Source organism: Tachysurus vachellii, chromosome 24 (genome assembly GCF_030014155.1).
Source record: "Tachysurus vachellii isolate PV-2020 chromosome 24, HZAU_Pvac_v1, whole genome shotgun sequence".
Taxonomy (NCBI): domain Eukaryota; kingdom Metazoa; phylum Chordata; class Actinopteri; order Siluriformes; family Bagridae; genus Tachysurus; species Tachysurus vachellii.
The window spans coordinates 6,520,676-6,544,525 of NC_083483.1; the positions used below are offsets into that span (position 1 = coordinate 6,520,676).

General features: G+C 37.5%; 1 protein-coding gene across 2 annotated transcripts in view; it reads right to left on the bottom strand.

Annotated features, from left to right (window-relative positions):
• Positions 1-23,850, bottom strand: part of LOC132839309 (fibroblast growth factor 14-like) — a 54,251-nt gene that overhangs the window by 19,024 nt on the left and 11,377 nt on the right. The window contains exon 1 of one of the 2 annotated variants that reach the window (XM_060860218.1): positions 4,710-5,524. The exons of the other annotated variant lie outside the window; for it this stretch is intronic. Within the exon in view, the coding sequence (XP_060716201.1) occupies positions 4,710-4,902 (193 nt within the window). The 5' untranslated portion in view covers positions 4,903-5,524. Of the gene's footprint in view, positions 1-4,709; positions 5,525-23,850 lie in introns of those variants that run through there. 2 annotated transcript variants of the gene reach the window in all.

The following is a 23,850-nucleotide window of genomic DNA, read 5'->3' on the forward strand; positions in this document are numbered from 1 at the left end:
TGTCATGGCCAATTGAGAAACGTGAACAGATACAGACACAGCTTTGTTTGCAGTTCAATAATCCAGTATTCGGTAACAAGAGGAACTTTGGATTTTTCATTACACTGTTTCAGACCTGAAATATCTTCTTGTTTGCTGCAAAACCCATGCAATTAAGTACATACAGTATAAATACAACACAGTACACTCAATGCTGTACTTTTTAAATCATATTCATTCATTAGAACTTCACATTTCTAAAATTCATTCATTCATTCATCTTTTACCGCTTATCCGAATTACCTCGGGTCACGGGGAGCCTGTGCCTACATTTCTAAAATTGTGACATTAAATAAAATAATGACTTGCTTCCTTTGGCTCAGGAACCTGGATATTTTTATGAGAGTCTTCAACAATTTATTAAAACAAATAAAATAAATCTCAGATTTTCACCTGGTAGGTTTGTTCCTTATAAAGTATGCATCCTTAATTTAAAAAAAAAAAAAATAAATCTAGGTTATTTCAAAGTGAACACTGAATAAATGTTTTTTTTTAAACCGTCCTTAATGTGACATTCGTATTCCAAAACAATACCACATTAATCTTTCGTCTAAATGTTATACAACCTAACAATGGAAATGAATTTCACAATAATTCTCCAGAATAATATAAGGAATATTTTAAGCATTAAAAACATCTGCAACTAATTCTTCTTAATACTTAATACTGCTTAATACTACACCCTACCTTCAAATCGCTATCTAACATTAGCTTGGATCAGGCAACATTAATGAGTGAGCGAGTGAGCAAACAAGAGCCTTCTGATTCAGACACCCTTCAGACGACCTTCGAGCGATGCCAGTGGAAATGGCGAGATTTCAGAAACGTGCAGTGTCACACGATGTAATTGGCAAGCGGCTACGTTTTAAGAGAACTCCAAGTGCTCCGTTTGTGTGTGTGTGTGTGTGTGTGTCCGTGTTTGTGTGACTGGTTTGTCCACAGATATTGTGCTGATAAGAGAATAGATTAAATTTCTTACAGCTGAAAGCAGATGATAAATCGGTCCCAGTGACAATATAACTGCAGACAGCCTCACAAACTGTACACATACCACTTTCTAATACAAACCATATCTTGGATGATCAAAAGTTAATGAAATAAACACATTGTTTTTCTATTCATAAATATGATTTGATTCAAAACACATCAAGAACAAAACAGTTAAACAAATATGGGTCTTTTAATTGTGACTCTTTTGCAATCTATCAAAAAAAAAGGGTTTGTGATATTAGTTTGGAGGATAAATTAATTTCTGTTATTATTTCGAATAATGTGTTTGACTGAATTAAACTGATTCAATTTACATATCTTTTTTTTTTTTTTTTTAAAAGGACACTTAGATTAGATTATAAAGTGAAATATTGGTGTAAAAAACAGACTTAAAAACCTTTATCAAGCCATTTTCGAGGCATGATCAGAAAAGGATCAAAAGAGAAGGTTGGAATGAAGCTGATACACATTACACATAGAAAAAGACGAGGTGGGACCGAGGTGTCATGAGCAATCAGGGAGTTGCTGTAGTTCCCAAACAGAAATGTGGTGGTGTACAAATGAGGCACTCACACATTACCGCCATAGAGATAGGAAAGCGTGCCTCATCAACTCAAACTGACAATATGTTGCTGATGACATTTAATCCGGTGTTCGTGTGTGTGATTTCGACTCAAATTGCAATCAAGCACGGATTGTTAGGGTAAAGTGAATATTTATGCTCGACGATTAAAAAAAAACACGTATTCAAATCGGAATTGAATAAATGACTCCATTATATAGCTTCTCAATCTTGTACTTACTATTTATAAACAAAGAATAAAACATGATGGGGTTTGCTTTTACGGGAAAAGAATGAACATATTGAAGGGATTTACTTCAAGCAATTTGCAAATGCCTACATGTTTCTTATTAATTTATGACTTATTTTTTCTGTTCCTCTGTCATTTCAGCCTTCTCTTCCCTCAGGGCTGTTGTAACAGAATGAATCAATCAGTAAGCGAAACACATCGTGCCTTAATACTTATTGATAGTCTATTACATAACAATCCAGCTGATCGATAATCTTTAGATCATATAGATCTTAAACTCCATGTTCTATAGCTTTTACGGTATCATTTGACTTAACAGCTTTAGAACTATACAATATTTGACAATGCATAATATATCTATAACCATTAAAGCAGTATTCGACAAGATAGACACAAAAAAAAACCCTCATGTGCTCTTGGATAATTGTGTATATTTGTTATTAGCCACAGTAACCAAAGCCAAAATATTCATAAACAAAGATACACATTTCTGGAGTTTTCTGGACACTACAGCTCAACCATTTAATTATCATTATCTGATTTACAGCTTTATTCGGGTATTTCTAGAAAAAAAAACCTTTCAAAGACACGTTTAGGTACTCCTAATGCAATCTGAAGAAGAATGTATATAAAATAATGATAGTCAAGAGTGAAAGATTTTTTTTCTTCTATTAAAAGTTATATATCTCATTTTCTGTTGAAAGCCGGTAAAACAGAATAAGATCGAATACGGTGTGTCTCCTTTTCATAAAGCAACAAGTTGTCATGAAACAATTGTGGATCAGGGATGATCAGATTCCTTTCATTTTTATATATGTATATATACATATATATATATATATATATATATATATATATATATATATATATATATATATATATATACACATATATAAAAATAGATTTTTCATATTATCTTGCTTTTTTTTCGAAGCACAACCAAGATTCCATCTAACAGTTATATTGATGGACAAATAAATATACCAGCATGTATAGCTACATGTTCACGTGAATGTCTTTGGGATATTACAAGCTTTTCAATAGCAAAGCATCTAAGAAGAAGACAGAGCACTGACATTTAAAATAATCTAAAAATCTAAGACTGTTTGTTTACGGATGCCTGTGTGTGTGTGTGTGTGTGTGTGTGTGTGTGTGTGTGTGTGAGAGAGAGAGAGACACAGTGAGAGAGGGAGAGAGAGTGTGACGATGCGATGTCTCCTCGTGTATATTGCCTGCCTTGCTGTCGACAGGTTGTCATAGCTGCAGTTAAATTGACTTGATAAATCTCAAGTGGGTAGAAAATTAATGGCTTCCGATAAAGCCTCCATAAAACAAAAACAACTGCGCACATGCAAATAAACCCAGATATTCATCTTTCTGTGCAGGAATAAACTCAGAGTCAAACTCTGTGACAACAACCCCTTCAATAGACATTGTCCAGGGTAAATAATCCAACACACACTCTTGGTCTGTTAAGAACTCCCTTTAATAAAGGGTACTACGGTCAGAGTTGAACAAAATGGCTGTCACCTGTTATAGTAGGACTTCCTGTCTCTGTCATTATATCTCCCCCCTGGCCCCGCACACACACACACACACACAACACACGCTAGTCATGTCTATTATTCACAGTATGATATTCCGCCTTGACAAACACTTAGTTACACACACATACACACACACACACACACAAACACACCTCTTGATATAGACACAAAAACCAAAACCACCCACAATGTGCCAAAGCTTCCATCTGCTGTGGATTTATAAGATCTTCCTGTGATGTACCAATATGCAGGTCAGAGATTTACCTAAAGATAATAAAACTATTTAAAGCAACAGGCCATGGTATTCCTCATCAGAAAAAAAAATATATATAAAAAAATCTTAGAAAGGAAGTAGAGGCAGTATGATATATACTAACATTTTTTTAGACTACAGTTGCTCTAATATGTCACTCTTCAACACTCTTGAATCAGTATCACAGACTCTCAATACAAAACATCATGAACATATTAATCGGAAGATACAATACGGCTTTAGATATTTTAAGTCGGTTACCAAAAGGGAAAAAAAAAATTAGAATAAACTACAGATTCATTTCATTGTACAATTAAATAATGTTCCATACACTATTAACAAATACTTGCCAATACTTTCCCTAGAAGCAGTATGGAATGTCACCTGTATTCATGTGTCATAACCACACCCTCCAACATCATGTATAACCACCAAGTAACACATTAAAAAAAAAAAAAACATTTTTCAACTGATTCTCAAGGACTGCCTTTATTTTAGACTACGATGTAAGTGTGAACGCAAACAGCTAAGTCTGGTAGAAATTGCAAATCAATTCATTTCATTTAAAACACTTACAGAGCAGTGAATCAGACCTAGACAACATGTATTTTTTCCAAACGCAATCAGGCCAGAAATAAAGACTCTGACCTATGAATAATAAAAGCTTCATCTTGGACTAGTCAGACTATCAGAAAAGAAGATAATCCATTTTGGATGCATTAATTTTGGATCCATTAATCAGGCTTAAAACTGGACCCTGTTGTGCAAAAAATGTTTGCAGACACACTATGTGCAGAGGAAAAGTGCAACCATGAATAAAATATCAGCAGTATATTTAAGGCAAGAAGTGTCAGATAAAAACCTGATCTCTAAGTGTAATTAAACCGAAACATTATATTCCCTTAACGCATATATATCCCAATTAGTTGCACTAATCTGAAAGCGGATAAAGCGAATCTTTCAGCACCATACGAGGATGCTCTCACGTCTAATTAAACACAAGTGGCTTTGTGCCCGAGACACAACAGCTTCGAGAGCAAAAGGGCCCTTTATTGATGTTGCTCACACCTTGTCTCCGTAGTCTCCTCTTCTTGAGGCCAAAGATTCGCACTTTGGAGAAGATGTCGACCAGGTTGCTGTTGCACAGCCCTTTGCTCTTACTCGGGCTTTTCCTGCGTCGGTGAGTCGCCGGTCTGTGCAGGTGCTGTTCGCGCGCCTGTCGCTTTTGTCGGATCAGACCGCTGGCGATTGCCGCTGCCATGTTTCAAACAACAAATAACAAAAATACACACACTCCACCGCCACCACCACCACCACCTAAAAACGCAGACGGGAAAAACCGGAACGCGTTCACCCCCGAACGCGCAGAGCGAAACGACAAGGAGCGATTTGCGTCTTTTTCTCTCTTTCTGTCCCTCTGCGTCCCGCTTTTGTCCGCGTTCATTACCGAAGCTATATCAACAGCGACTTTTTAAAGGGTCAGGGCTGAAATACTGGCAGAAAAAGTCCACGCGCGACACGTCGACGTGTTTATCTCCGCCGCGAGTCCACATAACATGCGTGCGCCGTCATACACACTTCGGTAAAAGCTCTTCTGCAAACACGACTCTGCCCGACTTCTTGGATGAACCTCCGCGCCACCACATTATTATTATTTTAGTTCGAAACGAATGACATCGGAGCGCTCAGGATCCATCCAGACCTGTTATTGCCAGTACAAGAAAGCATTAATATCAAGATTTTCTCCAAGCACTGTCCTCCTATTCCGTTCCCTTTCCTGACAGTGACACACAGCACAGGTGAAGATCGTTGGAGTTTAATGACCGCGTGTTTCTCCTGTGTGTGCGTGCGTGCGTGTGGTGTGTGTGTGTGCGTGTGTGTGTCTTGCCGGGTGTGGCACTATGGTCGCCTCACTCGCCCGCGCACCAAGTTCACTATGAAAATGACTATGCAAAAATTGAGGGGGGGTGAAAGAAATCATGAACGGTGTATCATGAACGGGGTAATTGGGGGAAAGAAGAGGTAAGAACCTGATGCATTCCTTATTACTAACTTTTTCTCAGGTGACATGGTGGCGAGGTTTGATCCCCCAAAACTTATCCGTCGTGGGCAGGTGGTAAGCTGGACTGATTTCATGGCATCAGTTTGGTCAAATCGAGAAAGTGAAGCTTATTACAATGTAGATGTTATGCACAATGTGTATATTCAGCATTATTCATCATGTCAGCAGATGAGACAATTCTTATCATAGGCGAGGTTAGTCTATTATAGTCAGCTGGAACATTGATCAGAACGTGGGAATGAACGTGGAACGTGACGCACACGCACACACGCATATCTTACATGATTTTCTTTTTCTTTCCTTTTTATTAAATGTCACTAAACCGCAGCGATTACAGTGCTGTTCGACAGCAACATAAAATTGAACACAATTCACGTTATTTAGTCAATAGCCAAAACAAGATGAAACTCGAGAGCCATCTACTGTTTGGTGCGTCAATGTAAATGCTGCTGCAGGTGTAAAATGACAGCAGCTCCTCTGTTATCTTGTCATGGTGTGTGACATGCTGGCGGAAAGCAGGCACACTGCAAGTCTGCCTTGAATATGCAATCAATGTGCATGGGTGAGATACAAGTGAATGAATGAATGTAGGTGTATGTGTGTGTTGGAAACAGCAAATAACTAAACCAGGCTAATCTAAACTAGAGCATATGCAAATGAAGGCAATTATTTTAAGCTTTTATTTCTTGTTGTCAGTTGTCATTGCTGCATTATGAATTATGTAGCTAAAAATGAATAATAATAACATTATTGATTGTTTTAAGTTCCACAGCACAGTGGCTTCTTTCGAACCTGTGGTTCAAATAACGATAATTGTGTGTTTTTCTCACCAAAAGCTTAGTGTTGTCTTCAAGCGGGATTACAGTTAGTCCTGCAGGCATTTTAGGGACCTTGGATAGCTCCCGGTTAATCAAGCACTATGATGAAACTGTATGTACGAAGAAGAAGAAAATCTCTTTGCACTTTATCATACAACACATAACTAAACTCTACCACAGAGGTTAAATCTAGAACACTGTAGGTTTTTTTTAGTTTGTTTCTCCAGGGAGAAAATTTTCCATTTCAGAGCCATTGCATTTGCTACTCTTTAGTAATGATTAATGTAGAACACCCCAACTGAGGTTTAGCTTTCATTTTCTTTAAGAGAAAAGCTTTTCAAAAAGAATCCTTGACTATCTAAGAACATTTAATTAACCTTTTTTAAATATAGCACACAAGCCACATCATGTTCATCATACAAACGTTCCACACTTTTATAAACTATTACCACATGCTTAGTTAACCAACTGCTAAATCTGTACCTGAATTATTGCTGAAAGCACTACAATAATTACTCTTGGTTTAGCATCATCTCAGGGGTTGTGGTGGGTCTTTAAAGCCAGGCTGTTAAGTGCAATCACATAGAAAGTTCAGTAAAAATTTCAAAACTTCTATTACATGCAAAGACGTGTTTCTGATAACTGACTAATATATGCACAAATGCATATGCTGTGCATTTTTGAGTGAAGATAAAATATTATAGCAACAAAAGATATTACATGCTTTATTCACCCTATAAAATGATAACTAACAAAATGATCAGCCTTAACATAACCACTGACAGGTGAAGTGTATAACATTGATTATCTTATTAGAATGGCAACTGTCAAGGGGTGGTATATATAAAATAAGCAGTCAGTTTTTGAGATTGATGCTTTTGGAAGCAGGTAAAATGGACAAGATTAAGGATTTGATCGACTTTGACAAGTGCTAAATTGTGATGGCTAGAAGACTTGATCAGAGCATGTCCAACAACAGGTCTTGTGTGGGGTTTTTCAGTATGCACTGGTTAGTACCTATCAAAAGTGGTCCAAGGAAGTACAGTACATCCAGTGAACCTGTGAGGGTTATTGGTGCCCAAGGCTCATTGATGTGCTTGGGGAGTAAAGGCTAGCATGTCTGGTCCAATCCTAACAGAGAAGCTAAATTTTGGAGCAATGGAACATACTACGTTCTAAAAGCTAGAATGCTAACATTTTTTAGTTTCTTTTTTGGCTCCTCCGACTCAAGCTCTCAGCAGGTAGCTCAGCTGTACCTGCTTACCAACTAAAAGTGAGGCAGAATAAAAAACAAAGCAGAAACTCAGACTTTAAGAAACTTTGTCCCAGCTCAGTGTACTGTACTACATTTACTCACTCACTCACTCACTCATTTTCTACCGCTTATCGGAATTATCTCGGGTCACGGGGAGCCTGTGCCTATCTCTGGCGTCATCGGGCATCAAGGCAGGATACACCCTGGACGGAGTGCCAACCCATCGCAGGGCGCACACACACACACACACACACACACATACACACACACACACTACAGACAATTTTCCAGAGATGCCAATCAACTTACTATGCATGTCTTTGGACCAGGGGAGGAAACGTCCCGAGGCACGGGGAGAACATGCAAGGCACACACAAGGAGGAGGCGGGAATCGAACCCCCAACCCTGGAGGTGTGAGGTGAACGTGCTAACCACTAAGCCACCGTGTCCCCCTGTACTACATTTACACTTTTGAATATGACTTTAAACTGCTTTCTACTCTGTTAAGTGGATGTAGATGGAAAGTTTAGTTGAAGCTTGTCTAAAGTAATGCTACTTCAATTTCTTTTGGTAGTGGTTACAATGTTCAAGCCTATTGCTCATCTTAAACATCTTGTTTTTTGGTCAAAGCTGACCAAAACAAATTGCACCACATTTGGGTAGCAAACCATAAGCACTAGAAACAAGACTGTCAAAATACAGATACTAGAAAACTAGACAGTAGGTATGGTATTACATAGCAAACACATGGAAGAATAGGTAACAGGTAGAAAAATGGAAAACACAACTCAAGAAGAGTTTCAAAAAGATGTGCAAGTTTGCCCTCTGGTGCTCTATTGGGGAAATGTCCAGGGTAGCTGTGACAGGGCAAGGAGGCAGAGCAATAAGTTCAGCAGAGCAGGGCAGGGGAGCAGAGCGGTGTCCAGTGGGGAGCAGAGCAAGATGTAGAATGAAAACTACCTCTAGCACCACCAACCACCAAGTTAACGCCCTTACAGTGCACCCTGGGGTACTACCCACTGCTGTTCCCATGCAATACAAACTCATCCAACTGCTGCAGTGGACAAATGGGTCAGATGGAGTGAATGGTTCTGGGAACAAGCCCACAAACACAGACTTGAACAGACTCCCTGCTATAAACCAGCTGACCACATTTATTTATCCACTTTAGACATTCACATTAAAGAGCTGTTATTTCGCAACATTGGTCCATTCAAGATCCTACAAAGAATTTTTGAGATCTGAATTTATGTACAAATTGGTCCGGCCAAGTCACAGCCACCTATTCATTATTCTGCATTTCATGACTGAATCAAGTAATACAAGGTCCCCTCACAGAGAACATCCCCCCTGCCACTTCCCCAGCACCCCTCAACATCTAAGGATAACTGGCTTACAGTTAGAGATGCCAGGCACCTACCCACAATGCACTCGACCGAATGCTATGCCAAGATTTCTACACACACATCACATTAACCCCTTCAGTGATGTCAGCGGTGCAAGCGGTTGGTTGGGGATTCATGGGGGATGTTGGCTTTGTAATGTCCGTGCCAGAAACAGTGTCTAACTTTAACAGTATATAAGGACTCTCATTTATTTTTTACAATACAAGCTATGCACAAAGTTATTTTGGAGCAGTCGAATTCAGGCAAGGAAGCAATACCCTCAGAAAAACAGGAAAGCAATGCAGCATTCTCAGTGGAACCACTTCCTGTGGATCAAGGAAGCGGATTGACAACTTCAGCCTTGCAGGGAGGCAGAACAATATCCAACGTGGTGCATGATGGTTGTGAAATGGCTCTAATCTGGGCAGGTTCTCCCTCTTCAAGAAATACTGTGTGGATGAACCCTGTCCTCTGGTTTGGCAATGAGTTGATCCAAGAGTGCCCCAAGCCTGCCTTTGCCTCTGGTTCACCCAGATATGCTCATATTGGAAAAGGTCCTTTTTGTTGGTCTTCTGTCACAATTAGGAAGGCAAAGATGAAAGCAGAATTGCACAAAGGTGAACAAAAAAAAACCATAGCACACAAAAAGAGGTAGCAAAACACAAACACGAGAAATAAGCCTATGGCAAAGAAACATAGACAGTAGAAATGGCTACAGTAGGCAAAACACAACAAAACAGTGAAACACACGATTTTAAATAAGGCTGCTATTGAGCAAACACAAGGGATTGGAAAAGAGGCTCAGAAATGTGTGCATGGTGCATGGTTTCCCTCTGCTGGTCGGGAGTGGAAATGTGGAGGAAAGCTATGAAAGTGTATAACATAAATAAGGAGTTTTTAATCATTTTTTCTTTAAACAGTTTGGCTAATTCTTTCTCCCTATAGGCAGATCTCTTGATGGATTGATGCTTCCCATTTAAGTTGATATTTGATGCTTTATTTTTGTTTACCTTTTCCAGTTGACCTTGTCATCTGTGGTGCTGGAGCAAGTTACAGACGATTGCTCTTTAAAATCATATTTATGTTTATATTAATGAAATTAACAGTAATGTAGTCATTATTACACATCATTTTCAATGGACACAATAAATACAGTTCTATTACTTTGTTTTATTTGGAAACATATGTAGCTGCATTATTATTGCACTATTATCATTTTTATTGTTCCATGGCCATGATTATGGTAAAATAAAGTGATTAAAAAAATAGCAAATCACTGACATTGACGTTCTTGGTCTGTCTAGCGTTGAAGTGTAATCAGTAATCAGAGTGTGGTCACTGACTCACTATATGAGTCAGATTAGAAATGGAATTGTGTAAAAATTAGACTCTCTGTTTAGACTCTCTGCGATATGGAGATAACATTGAGAGTATATAGCCTAGCTTCCTGCTACACTTTATTACATCTTTTACATTATTTTTGACATATTTTTTAGGAAACTAAATGAACTCTTCTTGTTTTTTTGTGATTTTCTCTTTGCTTTGGATATCTTGTTTGTAAATCACCTGACCTTCTGCCTGCTTTTGATTATGATTAAGCTTTTTTTTTTTGCAATTACTAAAAGCAAAAGCCATAAAGTTTTCTAAATATTGTGTCATTGTGTCAGCTGTATTCATTTTACTAAAACTGTCATTACATACTTTGATGATGTCCTAATCTACAAGGAACTAGGTACTAACAGGTACTAGGCATTTGACTACTCACTGAACAATTCTACATAACCATCAAGAAATGTGAGTCTTTTTTCTTCCATGCAAATAGAATCATTTTCCTTGGTTACATCAGAGATGGTGCTCTTGGACCAAGACAAAATCATGGCTTCAATGATCCACAGAATACCATCAGGGAACTGGAATGTTTATAATGGATTAGCAATTTTATATGGGAGATAATTAAAAAGTTGCAGCACGATAGTGTCACGTCTTACTGCCGTGCTGAAGAAGGGAGCCAAGAATCTCAGGTGACATCCTGCAGTGGAGCAAGCTTTCAAAAGCCTTAATCCAGCATTCACCTTGGCTCCATCCTGAAACATCTTGACCCCTCCAAGTCTTTCATAATGCAGGTGAAAGCTGCTGAGACGGTGTGGAAGCTGTTCTCTCATAGGATTTCGTGGAGAATCCCAAGCTCCACTCAGTGGACTTCTTCTCCAGGATGCTTTCCCTGGCAGAATGTAATTATGACTGACCTCAGTACCCAGGTACTCATCACAGGCTCTCCAAGAATGCTGTCTCTGGCTGGAGGAGGCCTTCACCCATTCCCCACTTTCATAGACCATTAAAACCTTAATATATTAGCCAAGAAAACTCACGGTAGGCATGCTGGACTCTGTAAGACCTGGTTGTTCACTAAGTTTGAAATCTCCATCACATATGAACCTGGATCAAAGAACACCAAAGCAGACCTCATTTCTCAGTTGTAGAGTGTAAGAGTGCAGCCTCCCACAGTCACACTTTGTAGTGACTATCACAAGGGACATCGATCAAGAGGTTGAAAACACACCAGATTTGAGAACTCCCATGTTCTCCTTGGTCATTCTGACAATCACTCTGGCCAAGGGACACCCCAGCACTCACCAGACCCATCAACTCCTCCAGGGCAAGTACTGATGGCTCAATATGTGCAAAAAAATTCATATGTTTATTTCCACCTGTCCCAAAGTATCTCACACCTTGCACACCGGAGAATCCCTCCTGCTGCCTACACCACAGAGACCATGGTTACTTCTAGTCATCTAGTTACTGATTGTTTCTCAAAGTCCCTTAATTTGCTTCCATTACCTGGCCATTCTACAACATTTGTAATAGCTGTTCTTATATTCAATAATGTGATCAGGTAATTTGGCATCGCAGAGGATATAATGAGTGACTGGGGAGCTCCATTCACATCAAGTGTAAGTGGAGGATTAATGTAGAGACTTGGCATCTGAATGAGCCTAACATCAGGTTTCCATTCCTGGCTAATTCCCAAGTGGAAAGAGCCAATCAGAAGGCAGGATGCTTCTTACAGACATTTTGCAAGGACAATCAAGAGAACTCGGCCAAAATTTGGTGCAACAGCACTTTACTTTTAAAAAAAAACAACAACAACAAAAAAACAAAAGCGTAGTCTCAGCGATTTTATTAGGACATTGTCTGGCATGTTTGCTGAGAATCTGCCATAGTATAAAAGAATTTATATTCATGAAAATCCCAGCAACCATCATTGTTGTTTTTTCTACTTGTCTGAAAAGTAGTAGTAGTTTCCCAATGTTTGTTTTCTTTTCTCTTTTCTGATATACTGACTTTTTCTTTCTGAAAAGTAATTTTTTTAATGTTTAAAATGTATTAATTAATAAATTTTTTTGTACTGACTCCTAAAGAGTATATATGACATCAGTAATTCAGCCTTCATGTCCTGTTATTTACATCTAGATGTGTTAAACATTTAGTGACGTCAGTGGGTTACATGCTTAGTGCAGTTATTGCAAGCAAGGGATTCGCAATCAAACTTTATTACGGTATTAACTTTTAAGCAAACATCAAGATATATTATATGTGTTTTATTTGGAGTTTGCTATAACTATATCATGAAATGGAAATAATTTGCTGCTTCATAAACAGCATTATGGCAAGTTGTCCACAGTGTGGAGCTGTGGTTCAGGATGATAAATGATCCTGTGAACACAATTAGACATGGAAGCTTTTTTAATTCTGTTCTAACCACAGAGTGGATTAGAAGTCTAGAAGTCATGTTTATGAGAGAAAGCTTAAAACTGAAAGGGCTAAAACGGACTATGAGTTGTAGAAGACAGAAAATAAGTAAGTAAATCCATAAAACAAACAAACGATTAAAAAAAAAAAAAAAAAAAAAAAAAGGAGATACTGTAAAGGATAGAGAGGGATGATGTAAGAAAGGATACATACTTTGGTTCAGTCCTACTGCAGAGAAAAGGGAAAGTCATCTATAGGACATAAATGGTAAAACAGTGCAACAGGGCCTTCTAACAGAAAGTGTAAATCATTAAGATCATTTAATCAGTATTTTTTTTTTTCAAATGAAAAGAAACCATGACCTCAGAATAACATTTTAAATAGGTCTTTCTTTGTGGAATACAGAACAAAACTGTGACCCCATTGTGTGCTACATGACTTTGGACTATTTACATATAGATTTTCAAATTGCTAATATTTGAGAATTTCTAATATTCTAACATATTGTACTGCCAAGATATCAAAAGACATGACTTAGGTCAACATCCATTGCTAAGTAGTGAGCAGAACAGGGGGACTTAAAGCAAACCCTCTGACGTCGAGAGAGCTGATTTTCACTCCAGGCTCTGCATTCCTCTCACCAGGTTTGCACTATTCTGCTCACATGTAGGTGACAGGAATGATGCTCATGCTTCTCTTAGCTGATTTGCTGAGTCTCTCCTTGGCCCTTCCTCCTATGGCCTAATTGATGGAGTGAAAGGAGAGTCCTTCTGCAGTGGTAAATCCCCCCACCCCCAACCACACCCGTACTAGACCTGTTGCTAAGCAACACGGCTTGAGTGGAACTCCCAAATGCCAGAAAAGAGGAAATTGGAGAGGCAATCACCTGCAGAATGTGAGCTGACGCAGCAATGATCTCGACTCAAAACCGTCTGTTTATCAAAGGTCTTTTAGTTTCAGCACTACAACATTAACTGATAAAGAACTGCTTGTTCTGTTACACTGGAACTAAATAATGATGTGCTATATCGGTGCACATGGAATGCTTTCTTTCTCAGTTTTTCAAAGACCTGTTTACTTGATGTTTGCTAAAGAAATCTCATGCTGATGAACCGAACAAATGCAAACACATGCAAATGCTCCTATACCTCACACATGCATGCAGAGTCACTGATCAGCCATTGTCACTGTACTGCAGAGGAGCATCAGCAGTTACAATATAATCAGTGCAGCATTGCATTCATAAACAAGGAGGGCTCTGTCTCTCACTAGTTCTCACTCTCTGTAGCTCCATTCACAAAGGAAAAAACGAGTTAATGCTTACAGAAAGAAAGATTGGATAAAAAATGGCCTTTATAAAGCACTTTATTTTACAGCTGAATTTTCCAAGGCACAATAACATTAGAATCTATTTGTTCAGGCTTGAAATCAAAAATGTTATACTTTATATATTTGTACTATATATCATAAATATTAATATTGTTAATTATATATATACATATATATATATATATATATATATATATATATATATATATATATATATATATATATATGTATATATATAATTAACAATATTAATATTTATGATATATAGTATAAAGTATAACATTTTTTATTTCAGTTTTGATTAAAGTATAACATTTTGATATATATATATATATATATATATATATATATATATATATATATATATATATATATATATATATATATATATGCACAGGTGCATCATTTATTATGATTCATGTAATAATCCAATTAGTCATAAATCAATCAAAAATCATTCAGTGCAAAAACACATGCATATACATTACAAGTCAAGAGCTTCACGTCAAAAATCAGAATTGGGGAAATGTGACTTCAGTAAGTTTGGTCATGGCATGCTTGCTGCTGTCAGACAGACTGCTCTGAGCTTTTTGTGCAGAATAGTGAAAAACAATTGAAGTGGTCATCAGTTCTTTGGGCAGAAAGCTACCAAAAATCTAAACCACTGTAGCCCAAACATGGAGAGAGAAATAACAAAACAAATGATGACTTAGCTTCCAGACACTTCGCAAAACTGGGCTTTAAGGTATATTCATGACTCGGTGGAAAAAAAAGACATTAGTAAAAAAAAAAATAAAATAAAATAAAAAATAACCATCTGTAAAAGGTATGTTGGAGTAAGCAAACAAAAGGTTCTATGGTCACATATAACAAAACTGAATGTTCATGAATGCATTTGTTTAATATATGAATGTTGATTGGTTCTGTACTTTTCAAGTGCTTGGTTGAACCCACTGAAATATCATGCCAGTCCATTTCCGGAGCACGGTCCATCAGGGAGCAACTCCTGTTCTGTGTTGTGGGTTGCCCTTGGACCACTGTCTTTGACTGTCTCTCTTTCTCACAGTTACACCAATACCACAATTCTCATACATTAGTACATCAGCAGCATATCAAAACTGACTTCATTTTAATATTGCACTACAGTTAAGTAGATGCAACAAATGACTGAAGTATCTAATTAAATATACTTACACATTATAACAACAAAAACAAATTCCACCTTGAGAATACCACATAGGAAGTGAGTGTTTCTAGAAAGAATATACGTACCTGCAAATCTGTCTAAGGCACACCTGCTATTTGATTTGACTTTTTCTGTATAAACAGATGCAAACTCCCTTGGGCCCATTGGCATTTTCAGACAAATGGTCTATGGTCAAGCCATGTTTGAAATCCTTCGCTTAAAACACGGATAGTTCATTTTGCCATCTTCTGTAAACATCTTTCTATAGCAGTAAAAAAAATTCTAGAAAATTCCTAGTTTTTCATAATCATCGCTTGACCATGTCTTATAAGGTTCAGGTTATAAATGTCTGTAGTCCAATGTACTCTTCCATGTAATTTTCTCAAAAGATGCCTTGGAATCACATGGAATCTGCATTTTTAATACAAATAAGATGTATGTTAAGTGTTCATCAGATGTATTGCCTTCCCTCAGGCAATACATCTGATGAACACTTAACATACATCTGATGGACACCTAACATACACAGAAAAATACCTATTCTTACATTGTCTGCAAGTACGCATTTATATTTTATTTTGCACATCTATATTTGAATTTGCACATCTTTACTTCAATTTGCACACTTATATTACAATTTGCACATACAACTGTCTATTATTTATATGTTCATGTCTTACCATTGCTACATGTTTACACTGTGGAGCTCCTGTACTAGAAAAAATTCCTTGTATGTGGAAACATACTTGGCAATAAAGACCTTTCTGATTCTGATTCTGATTCTGATTCTGAATATTCCCAATGAATTAGTAACATAATCAGATCAGACTCAGATCAATAAGATTCATAGCAGCTATGAAGTAAAGCCAACAAGTTAACTGTGACCAGGTTTGGTAGAATTTTATAGACTATTTATGTGATTTATCTTTGCTTTATGTTTTGTATGTAGTGTTAATATGAAGCTTAAAAAACTGCTTCACAAGAGCTTCCACAACATTCGCAATATTTACGAATCATGTGAGCTTCCACGACAGACTCATACTGTATGGTTGATGTTGCTTCAGTAGAACTGCGATTTCTTTGTTAACTGTTAATAATGTCTGGTCTTGGTCCTGTGAACAACAAACTTGTAACAATCTAGAATACACGAGTCTACATAAACCTTCTAACTACAGAAAAAAGGTTATCAAATTCTTCAGTAGGAACCCTTAGGTTTTAGGTCATTTTCTTCTCTTATTGGTGAATCAAAACAGAGTGAAAGAAAGAGGGAGAGAGAGAGAGAGAGAGAGAGAGAGAGAGAGAGAGAGACTGGCATCTATGAATAATTCAGTTGTCATATGATGAAATATGGAGAAAGACCTGGGGTGACTGACAAAAATGCCAAGCAATGTGTCTGACACCTTTGGTGGCCTAGAAAAATGAACGATCAGATTAAGAAAATCTCAAGGTGTCAAAATCTATGCACTGCTGAACAATCATTTAATAGTATGAACGAACAGAATGTATAAGCAAATAGTCTCAGCATGAGTGATCACAAGTGGTGAGAAACAGTAAAATGAAACAATTATGCAATTATGCACACTGTGCTTATAATACCATGGCATGCAATACCAATTGATGTAACATAATGTACATATAGTTTATTTTCTCTCAGATTATGTTTTCTTACGTGTTCTACACACAATTGGGCATCATCTAGGTCCAATAAGTCAAATAAACATGGCTCTGGCTTTATGTTGCATTACATAACAAGCAAGCTCCAGATTTTTCTCTTGCTCCGAATCCATATAGAAGAAGGAAAAGAGAGAGAGAGAGAGAGAGAGAGAGAGAGAGAGAGAGAGAGAGAGTTGATGGCATTGGGAAAGGGGTGGGGATTAGACCACCACAAATTTAAAAGGATATTTAGCACACATAAAATGAAGAAACATTAATGCAGCTTCCTTAGCCCTTATTTACCAGGCAAAATGCTCTAAATCTCTCTTTTCCATTCTTGTTATGTTGCTCTGTGAGGTTATGCATAGACATGCAGGTTGTGTATACTATAAATCTGACTTTATTTATGCTTACTGTTGTTCATTTTTATTTAATTTACTATTAGAAGGTATATTTGCTTTACAGTATTTCTTTGACATACACACAGTACTGTATAGCCCATGTAATACATGATGTTAGATCACTGATGCATTGTTGTTTACAGGGTTGTGGAGCTTATGATTTATATTTTTTAGAAAACACCTTGGGGTTTGAACTTATAACCACCTGATTACAAACCCTATGCTGTAACCACTGAGCCACTGCTGCCCTTGGGCTTTGTGATGCTGGATTTCATCCCAGTCACATCATATGTCAACGATGTCACCTCTAAGGCCTCTCCAGCATTAGCCTCATCCTGATATCATATCGATGATAATCATAAACAGGAGTGGAACCATAATCAAGTTCAATTGTATGCCATGAATGCTGACACAACTCTCACTGCATTCATAGAGAGACTGGATCCCTCAAAGCATTGACCCATATTCCCCACTCCTGCAGTAGCACCCATAAATTAGACACATGATCTACATGACGTATCTCAAGTATATTCCCAAGTCACCTCACAGAGCTGTGCAAAAGTAAAGAGCTTGTCCACTGTTTCCTGGTCCCCCACTGGTCCACCTGAATCAACAGTCAAATCTCCTTTCCAGAACCCTGGCATACATCGCGTGACACCCCAAAATAGAAGCGCTTTCTCCCCCAGTTTGCCAGTCTAAATCCCGTGCCACTGATCTCTTGACAAAACACATTGTTTACCAGCAAATCAACTGCCCTATACAGTACCTTGTGGTCACCAACTGCAGTTACAGTAGAAGCCTGATAATTGGTAGAGCCTCAGAATAGAACCACCGAACCCCTGAAGTGAGAAGGATGCCTTCTGGTTAACTCCCACAAGAGCTTTAAGAAGCACCAATGGATCTGGAGGAAGAGCCGGGTTCTGTGGCATGGTAAACCTGAACTGCCCTTCAGATTCCTGTATAAATAAACGTGTATGTTTTGGGTATCTATTTTTAACTCATGTAAAAAGCTTTTATGACCTTATACCTACCTATATATCGACCTGATTTCTGTTTATAGTAACAGCAATATATTATACTAATAGCCATATATTTAGTTTATAGCATGTACCATTCTGTAAATTTCAGTTTATACTACTAGCCATCTGCATATTATATTCATAATACATATACAGTCACCTGTATATTATATTTATAGTACATACACATCTGTAAATTACTGTTTATAGCAATAGCCATGTATTTTGTTACATCCTTCTGTAAATTTCAGTTATAATTATAGCCATCTGTTTATGTTCATCGTACACACACATCTGTAAATCACTTCATATTACCATTTTATTTAACTTATTTAACTTATCTAAATCTTGTAAAAACTGTATATCCTGCACTTGCTGCTATTGCACTCTGGTTAGACCTAAACTGCATTTCGTTGCCTTGTACTTGTACATGTGTAATGACAATAAAGTTGAATCTAATCTAATCTAATCTAATCTAATCTAATCTAATCTAATCTAATCTAATACCTGCTAAGCCACCAGACACACCAATGTGTGTGCCTTTCACTGTTTTCTCCTCACACCACCCCCACCATCACAGGAGGCATCATTCAGCCTTAACACACAAAGACTGTACTGTATATCACACACCATGCTCACTGGGACATTTCTACTATTGCACCTCCTGTCAATCCTTCATTGACCATTAACTCATGTTCGGGTTACAACACATTATTTTCTAAAAGGTTTATTAACAACAACGCTATAGAATCAAGGTTCAAGGTAGTATGATAGCAATCGGTATCATATTATGCAACATATGAAATATTTTCTTATCTTGTATGTTTCTCTTCTCTTTAATGTCTTTTGCATCTTTTATATCCACCCAATAATGGATTCTTGTAGCGTTTGACATATCTCAGCAGTTTCCTATTATTCCTCCTCAAGGTACTCCTTGCCAGTTAAGTTTTACATAAACTCTCAAGGATAACTGGACATCCTATCATTACCCGAGGCCCATATTGAGCATCGCATTTGAGTCCCACAGAGCAAACTGTCAGAAGGAAATATGTAGTGACTGAATGAGAAACTAGATATAAGGCGATCGTGTAAGGCAAGGCCAAAAAAAGCGCATTACTTTTTGCAGTTACTTCTAATTTGCTAAGAAATTAAAATATTTTATTGACCTAATTAACTGAACTAACACAAACCAAAACAAATATGAAAATAAAACACAAAAATGTCACCTACAAATCATTATTAATACACGAGCACACCTCAAGCATGATCTGCAGTGGTGGACTTTGTAGTCGTGCCGCACTGACCATGATGGTAATCAAATCATATTGCTGTTCTCTCTCCCTCCTTTATATTCCTCCCGCTCTGTCACTAATACAGTTCTTTCTGGCTCGCTTCCAGAGACACAGGCTGACTGTCAATGCTTATTCTATTATAGGTTTGTTGAGGCAGAATGCTGGCTGGATGGTGGCCAGCTGACATTGATCTGCACAACTAAAAACCATCCAGAACATAGCCCACTCATTCAGGCAAAGTGTTGCACATCCCACATCACACACATTTCAAGCAATATGAACATGGAGGTTAGTTAAAGGTTTTCTGAATGTTGAAACTGGTGTTTTGTTTCCAAATGCTTAGCACACAATTGTCAGACAGTATCAAGTTTAAATGAACACTTAGTTTGGGACAAGGATAGTTGGGTATTAAAGAAAGATCGATAGAAAGAGATACAGCATCAGCTTGAATTCATGGATGGATGGATGGAGTGACTATGTGGCAAAGTTATTAGATGTTTTTTGAGTAATGAAGGCACACTCAAATTCAAAGAGCTGTAAAATGGAACACAAATATCATATCATTGATATAATCTATTATTGGTTTGATTTAATCTCAAACCCTTGAACAGCAGCTTCTCTAGTGTCACTGTTATTAATAAGCATGATACTACCATGGATGGACCAGCTAAGTTTGGATAAACTGTGGCTACCTTGGGGGACATTTACACTATTTTCAGCGTTAAGTGACCTTCATTTGCATCTGCAGATTGTCCTCCAGATCTGTTACACTAGCCGTAAATAGAAGAGTAACCGTGTATACTTTGGGACATTTTACCTTCATTGTATCTAGGCCTCAAAGTTTTTCATCATCCAGAAATCATAGGTTGGTCCAGATTTAAACTCTTCACTCTGAATAACTACATATGTGTCATGCTAGTTCTCTATAGTTACTGAATAACATGCTGAAATTATATTTTAATTTTAAAAAGGTAGTTTAATCTGTATAATTAATGTTTTGATCTTCAGTGGCACTCAAAATGTACATTATATGGCCAAATATATATATATATATATATATATATACATGGGGAAAATGTCCACCATCCTTCAAGTGTGTTTTTATTCATTTGGACCCAAATAGCAATCGTGTTGCAAATAAACCTATTTCATTATTCTTTCCTTAAAACATACCGTTCCCCAAAAACAACCATGTAGAAAAATAGAAATATACCATTCCTAGTTTTACAATAATTAACAGAATATTTAGCACCAAGCAGTTACTACTGTTAAGTAGAAGATTAATAAATCATTTACATCAGACGTCCTTATCCAGAGCAACTCACATTTTATACAACTGAACAATTGAGGGTTAAGGGCCTTGCTCAGGGGCCCATCAGTGGCAGCTTGGTGGACATACGAATCAACTCACAACCTTCCGATTGGTAGCCCAACACCTTAACCACTAGGCTACCACATCCCCAATCATCAAGCAGTGTTGCTACTCATTAATCTGGGAAGTGCTATTAGTCTATCTCCAAACAATTTAAAATCCACTATTCTACAGTGAGAAGGCTTCTTTACAAATAGAGAGCCTTCAAGACACTTGCCAAGCTTGGGGTCCTAGCAAATTTAGTACATTTTAAGACTGTATAATTCTCAGAAATTAAAATAAATAAATAAATAAATAAATAAATAAAAGCTTCATAATTTTCAGGCCAGTTTATATTAATGAAAGTACAACCAGAAAAAGATAACGCAAGAATGGTTTCATGGAAGAATGATTAGGAAACATTTTTTTCTCAAAAAATAAACAAACAAACAAACAAACAAATAAATAAATAAGGCAGCACACTTTAAACAAACCACAAAGCTTCAGAAGCGATATTCTTTGGACTGATAAGACCCAGATGTAGAGGTTTGGCCATTTTTGGTGAAACTCAAACACAGCACATCACCACAAACATGGTGGTGAAGGGGTGATGATCTGGGCTTGTTTTATAGGATCTGGACAACCTGCAGTCATTGAGACACTTAAAAACTCCCCTTTTAAATCAGAAAATTCTTCAGACAAATATCAAGCCATCTGTTCAACAGCTTACACTATTATAAACTTGGGTCTTACAACAGGATAATGATTCCAAGCAAATTGGCATCCTTTGGAAGTCTGTGTTGAAATGGCAAGTCAAAAAAACTACCTTCATGAAAACAATTAACATTTGGAGAAAGTATAAACAGTTTAATAGTTTTATTTCACATTCTTAACCTTTAATAAGTTTTTCTCAGTAAGTCAGCACCCTAAAATAAACCGCATCACAGACTAAAAAGTGGCTTACCACACAATGAAATACAATCATTCTGATAAAGCTGACCATGAAGTTTCAAACAGGACTAAATAAAGGTGAGAGACAGGTACAATCAAGTCTGCAGAAATAAAAAAGATTATGTTACGATTATGCATGGTAAACCGTTTGGCAACCTGACCTTTGTCTGGTCTAAAAAAATCAAACCATCAAAATAAACACACACACACACACACACACACACACACTACAATGAGACTACTCCTCCTGGACCCCAAATTACCATTAAGTTGCTTTTAAAACATTATTAAAACATGCTGATTTAATTATAAAGCATAGAAAGTATTCCCAAAGGCCGGTATGCTAGGGTACCAATACTTTTGGAAGCAAGTGGATACGTGCATGTGACCTCACCCGAATACCTGTGATGAGTTCCCCTCATTGTGCTGAGTGTTTTGATATATCACATGTTCATTTTGTGGTAATTTTTATTTATTTTTTTTTGGCAGGGCTGCACGTGACGTCATCCGAATACCCATGACGCAGTTTCCGTCATTGTCATTCCCTCATTCTCTCATGAGTTTCACCCTAAACAATCTGGCCGAGTTTGGTGTAGATGGATCAAAAGCATGCCGAGCTTTAAACCTCTAAATTTTATAATGGGTGTGTATGGCAAAAAAAGGCCATTTTGAGACCCGGTACTATTAGTACCGGTACTTGGATCACTTAGAAAAGCCTCAGATCAGGATCTACGACATATCCGCATGTAGCCACAATGATCCATAATGATTTCCTTTATACAGTATAGATTTTTTAAACAAAGGTGGCTAAACTTTTTGTGTTTGCACATGCTCTTGACCTTTAAAATCAAGGTGTTCACAAACTGGCAGGGAAAGTGGAAGCGTTAGCGTTAGTGGAAACTGTCAGCCTGTCAAGAGTAATTTGTTCAGAAAAGGGTTCTGACCAGGGCAGTAAAGTCACTGCATTTAATTCATCACCTTTTTTTTTTAATATCACTTCATGCATCTGAAAAACAAATTCAGTCTTTGACAAGAGGAAAGACTGATGCTGCATTGCTACTCTCATGCAAAGAGGTCAAGGTTTATTGCTGTCTGATAATCTAATTTCTGTGCAGATCTGAGATCAGATTTGATGTTTATTTATTAATAAAATCCACTGAACAAAATGGTCTGTCCTGGAACTATGACAAGAAGTACAAATGTTCAGCTAATCCTAATCCTTAACCCTAACCCCGCCTACAGGTCCCCTTGTGCCACCAAAAAAACTCCTATTGAGTCATTAACTCCACAAGACCAATGGAGGTCTGCTGTGGTTTCTGGCAGTAAGATGTTAACAGCAGCACTTTCAAGTTCTGTAAGTTGCGAGGTAGGTCTCCTTGGGTCAGATTTGTCCAGCACGTCCCATGGATGCTTGATGGGATTTAGATCTGGGGAATCTGGAGGCCAATTCAACACATTCAACACCTTGAACCTAAATAGGGATCTAATTAATATAAACTAAAAACATCATGGCTAAAGTGAAAATATACGCTCACTGTCCTATTGGGAATTCTTGTACACCTGTATATTCATGATTTTATGCAGTGCAATGCAAAAAATCTTGCTGATTGTGCTAAAGAGCTTCAGGCAATTTTTACATAAAATGTATGGTCTATGGGGGGCACAGTGGCTTAGTGGTTAGCACGTATGCCTCACACCTCCAGGGTTGGGGGTTCGATTCCCGCCTCCGCCTTGTGTGTGTGGAGTTTGCATGTTCT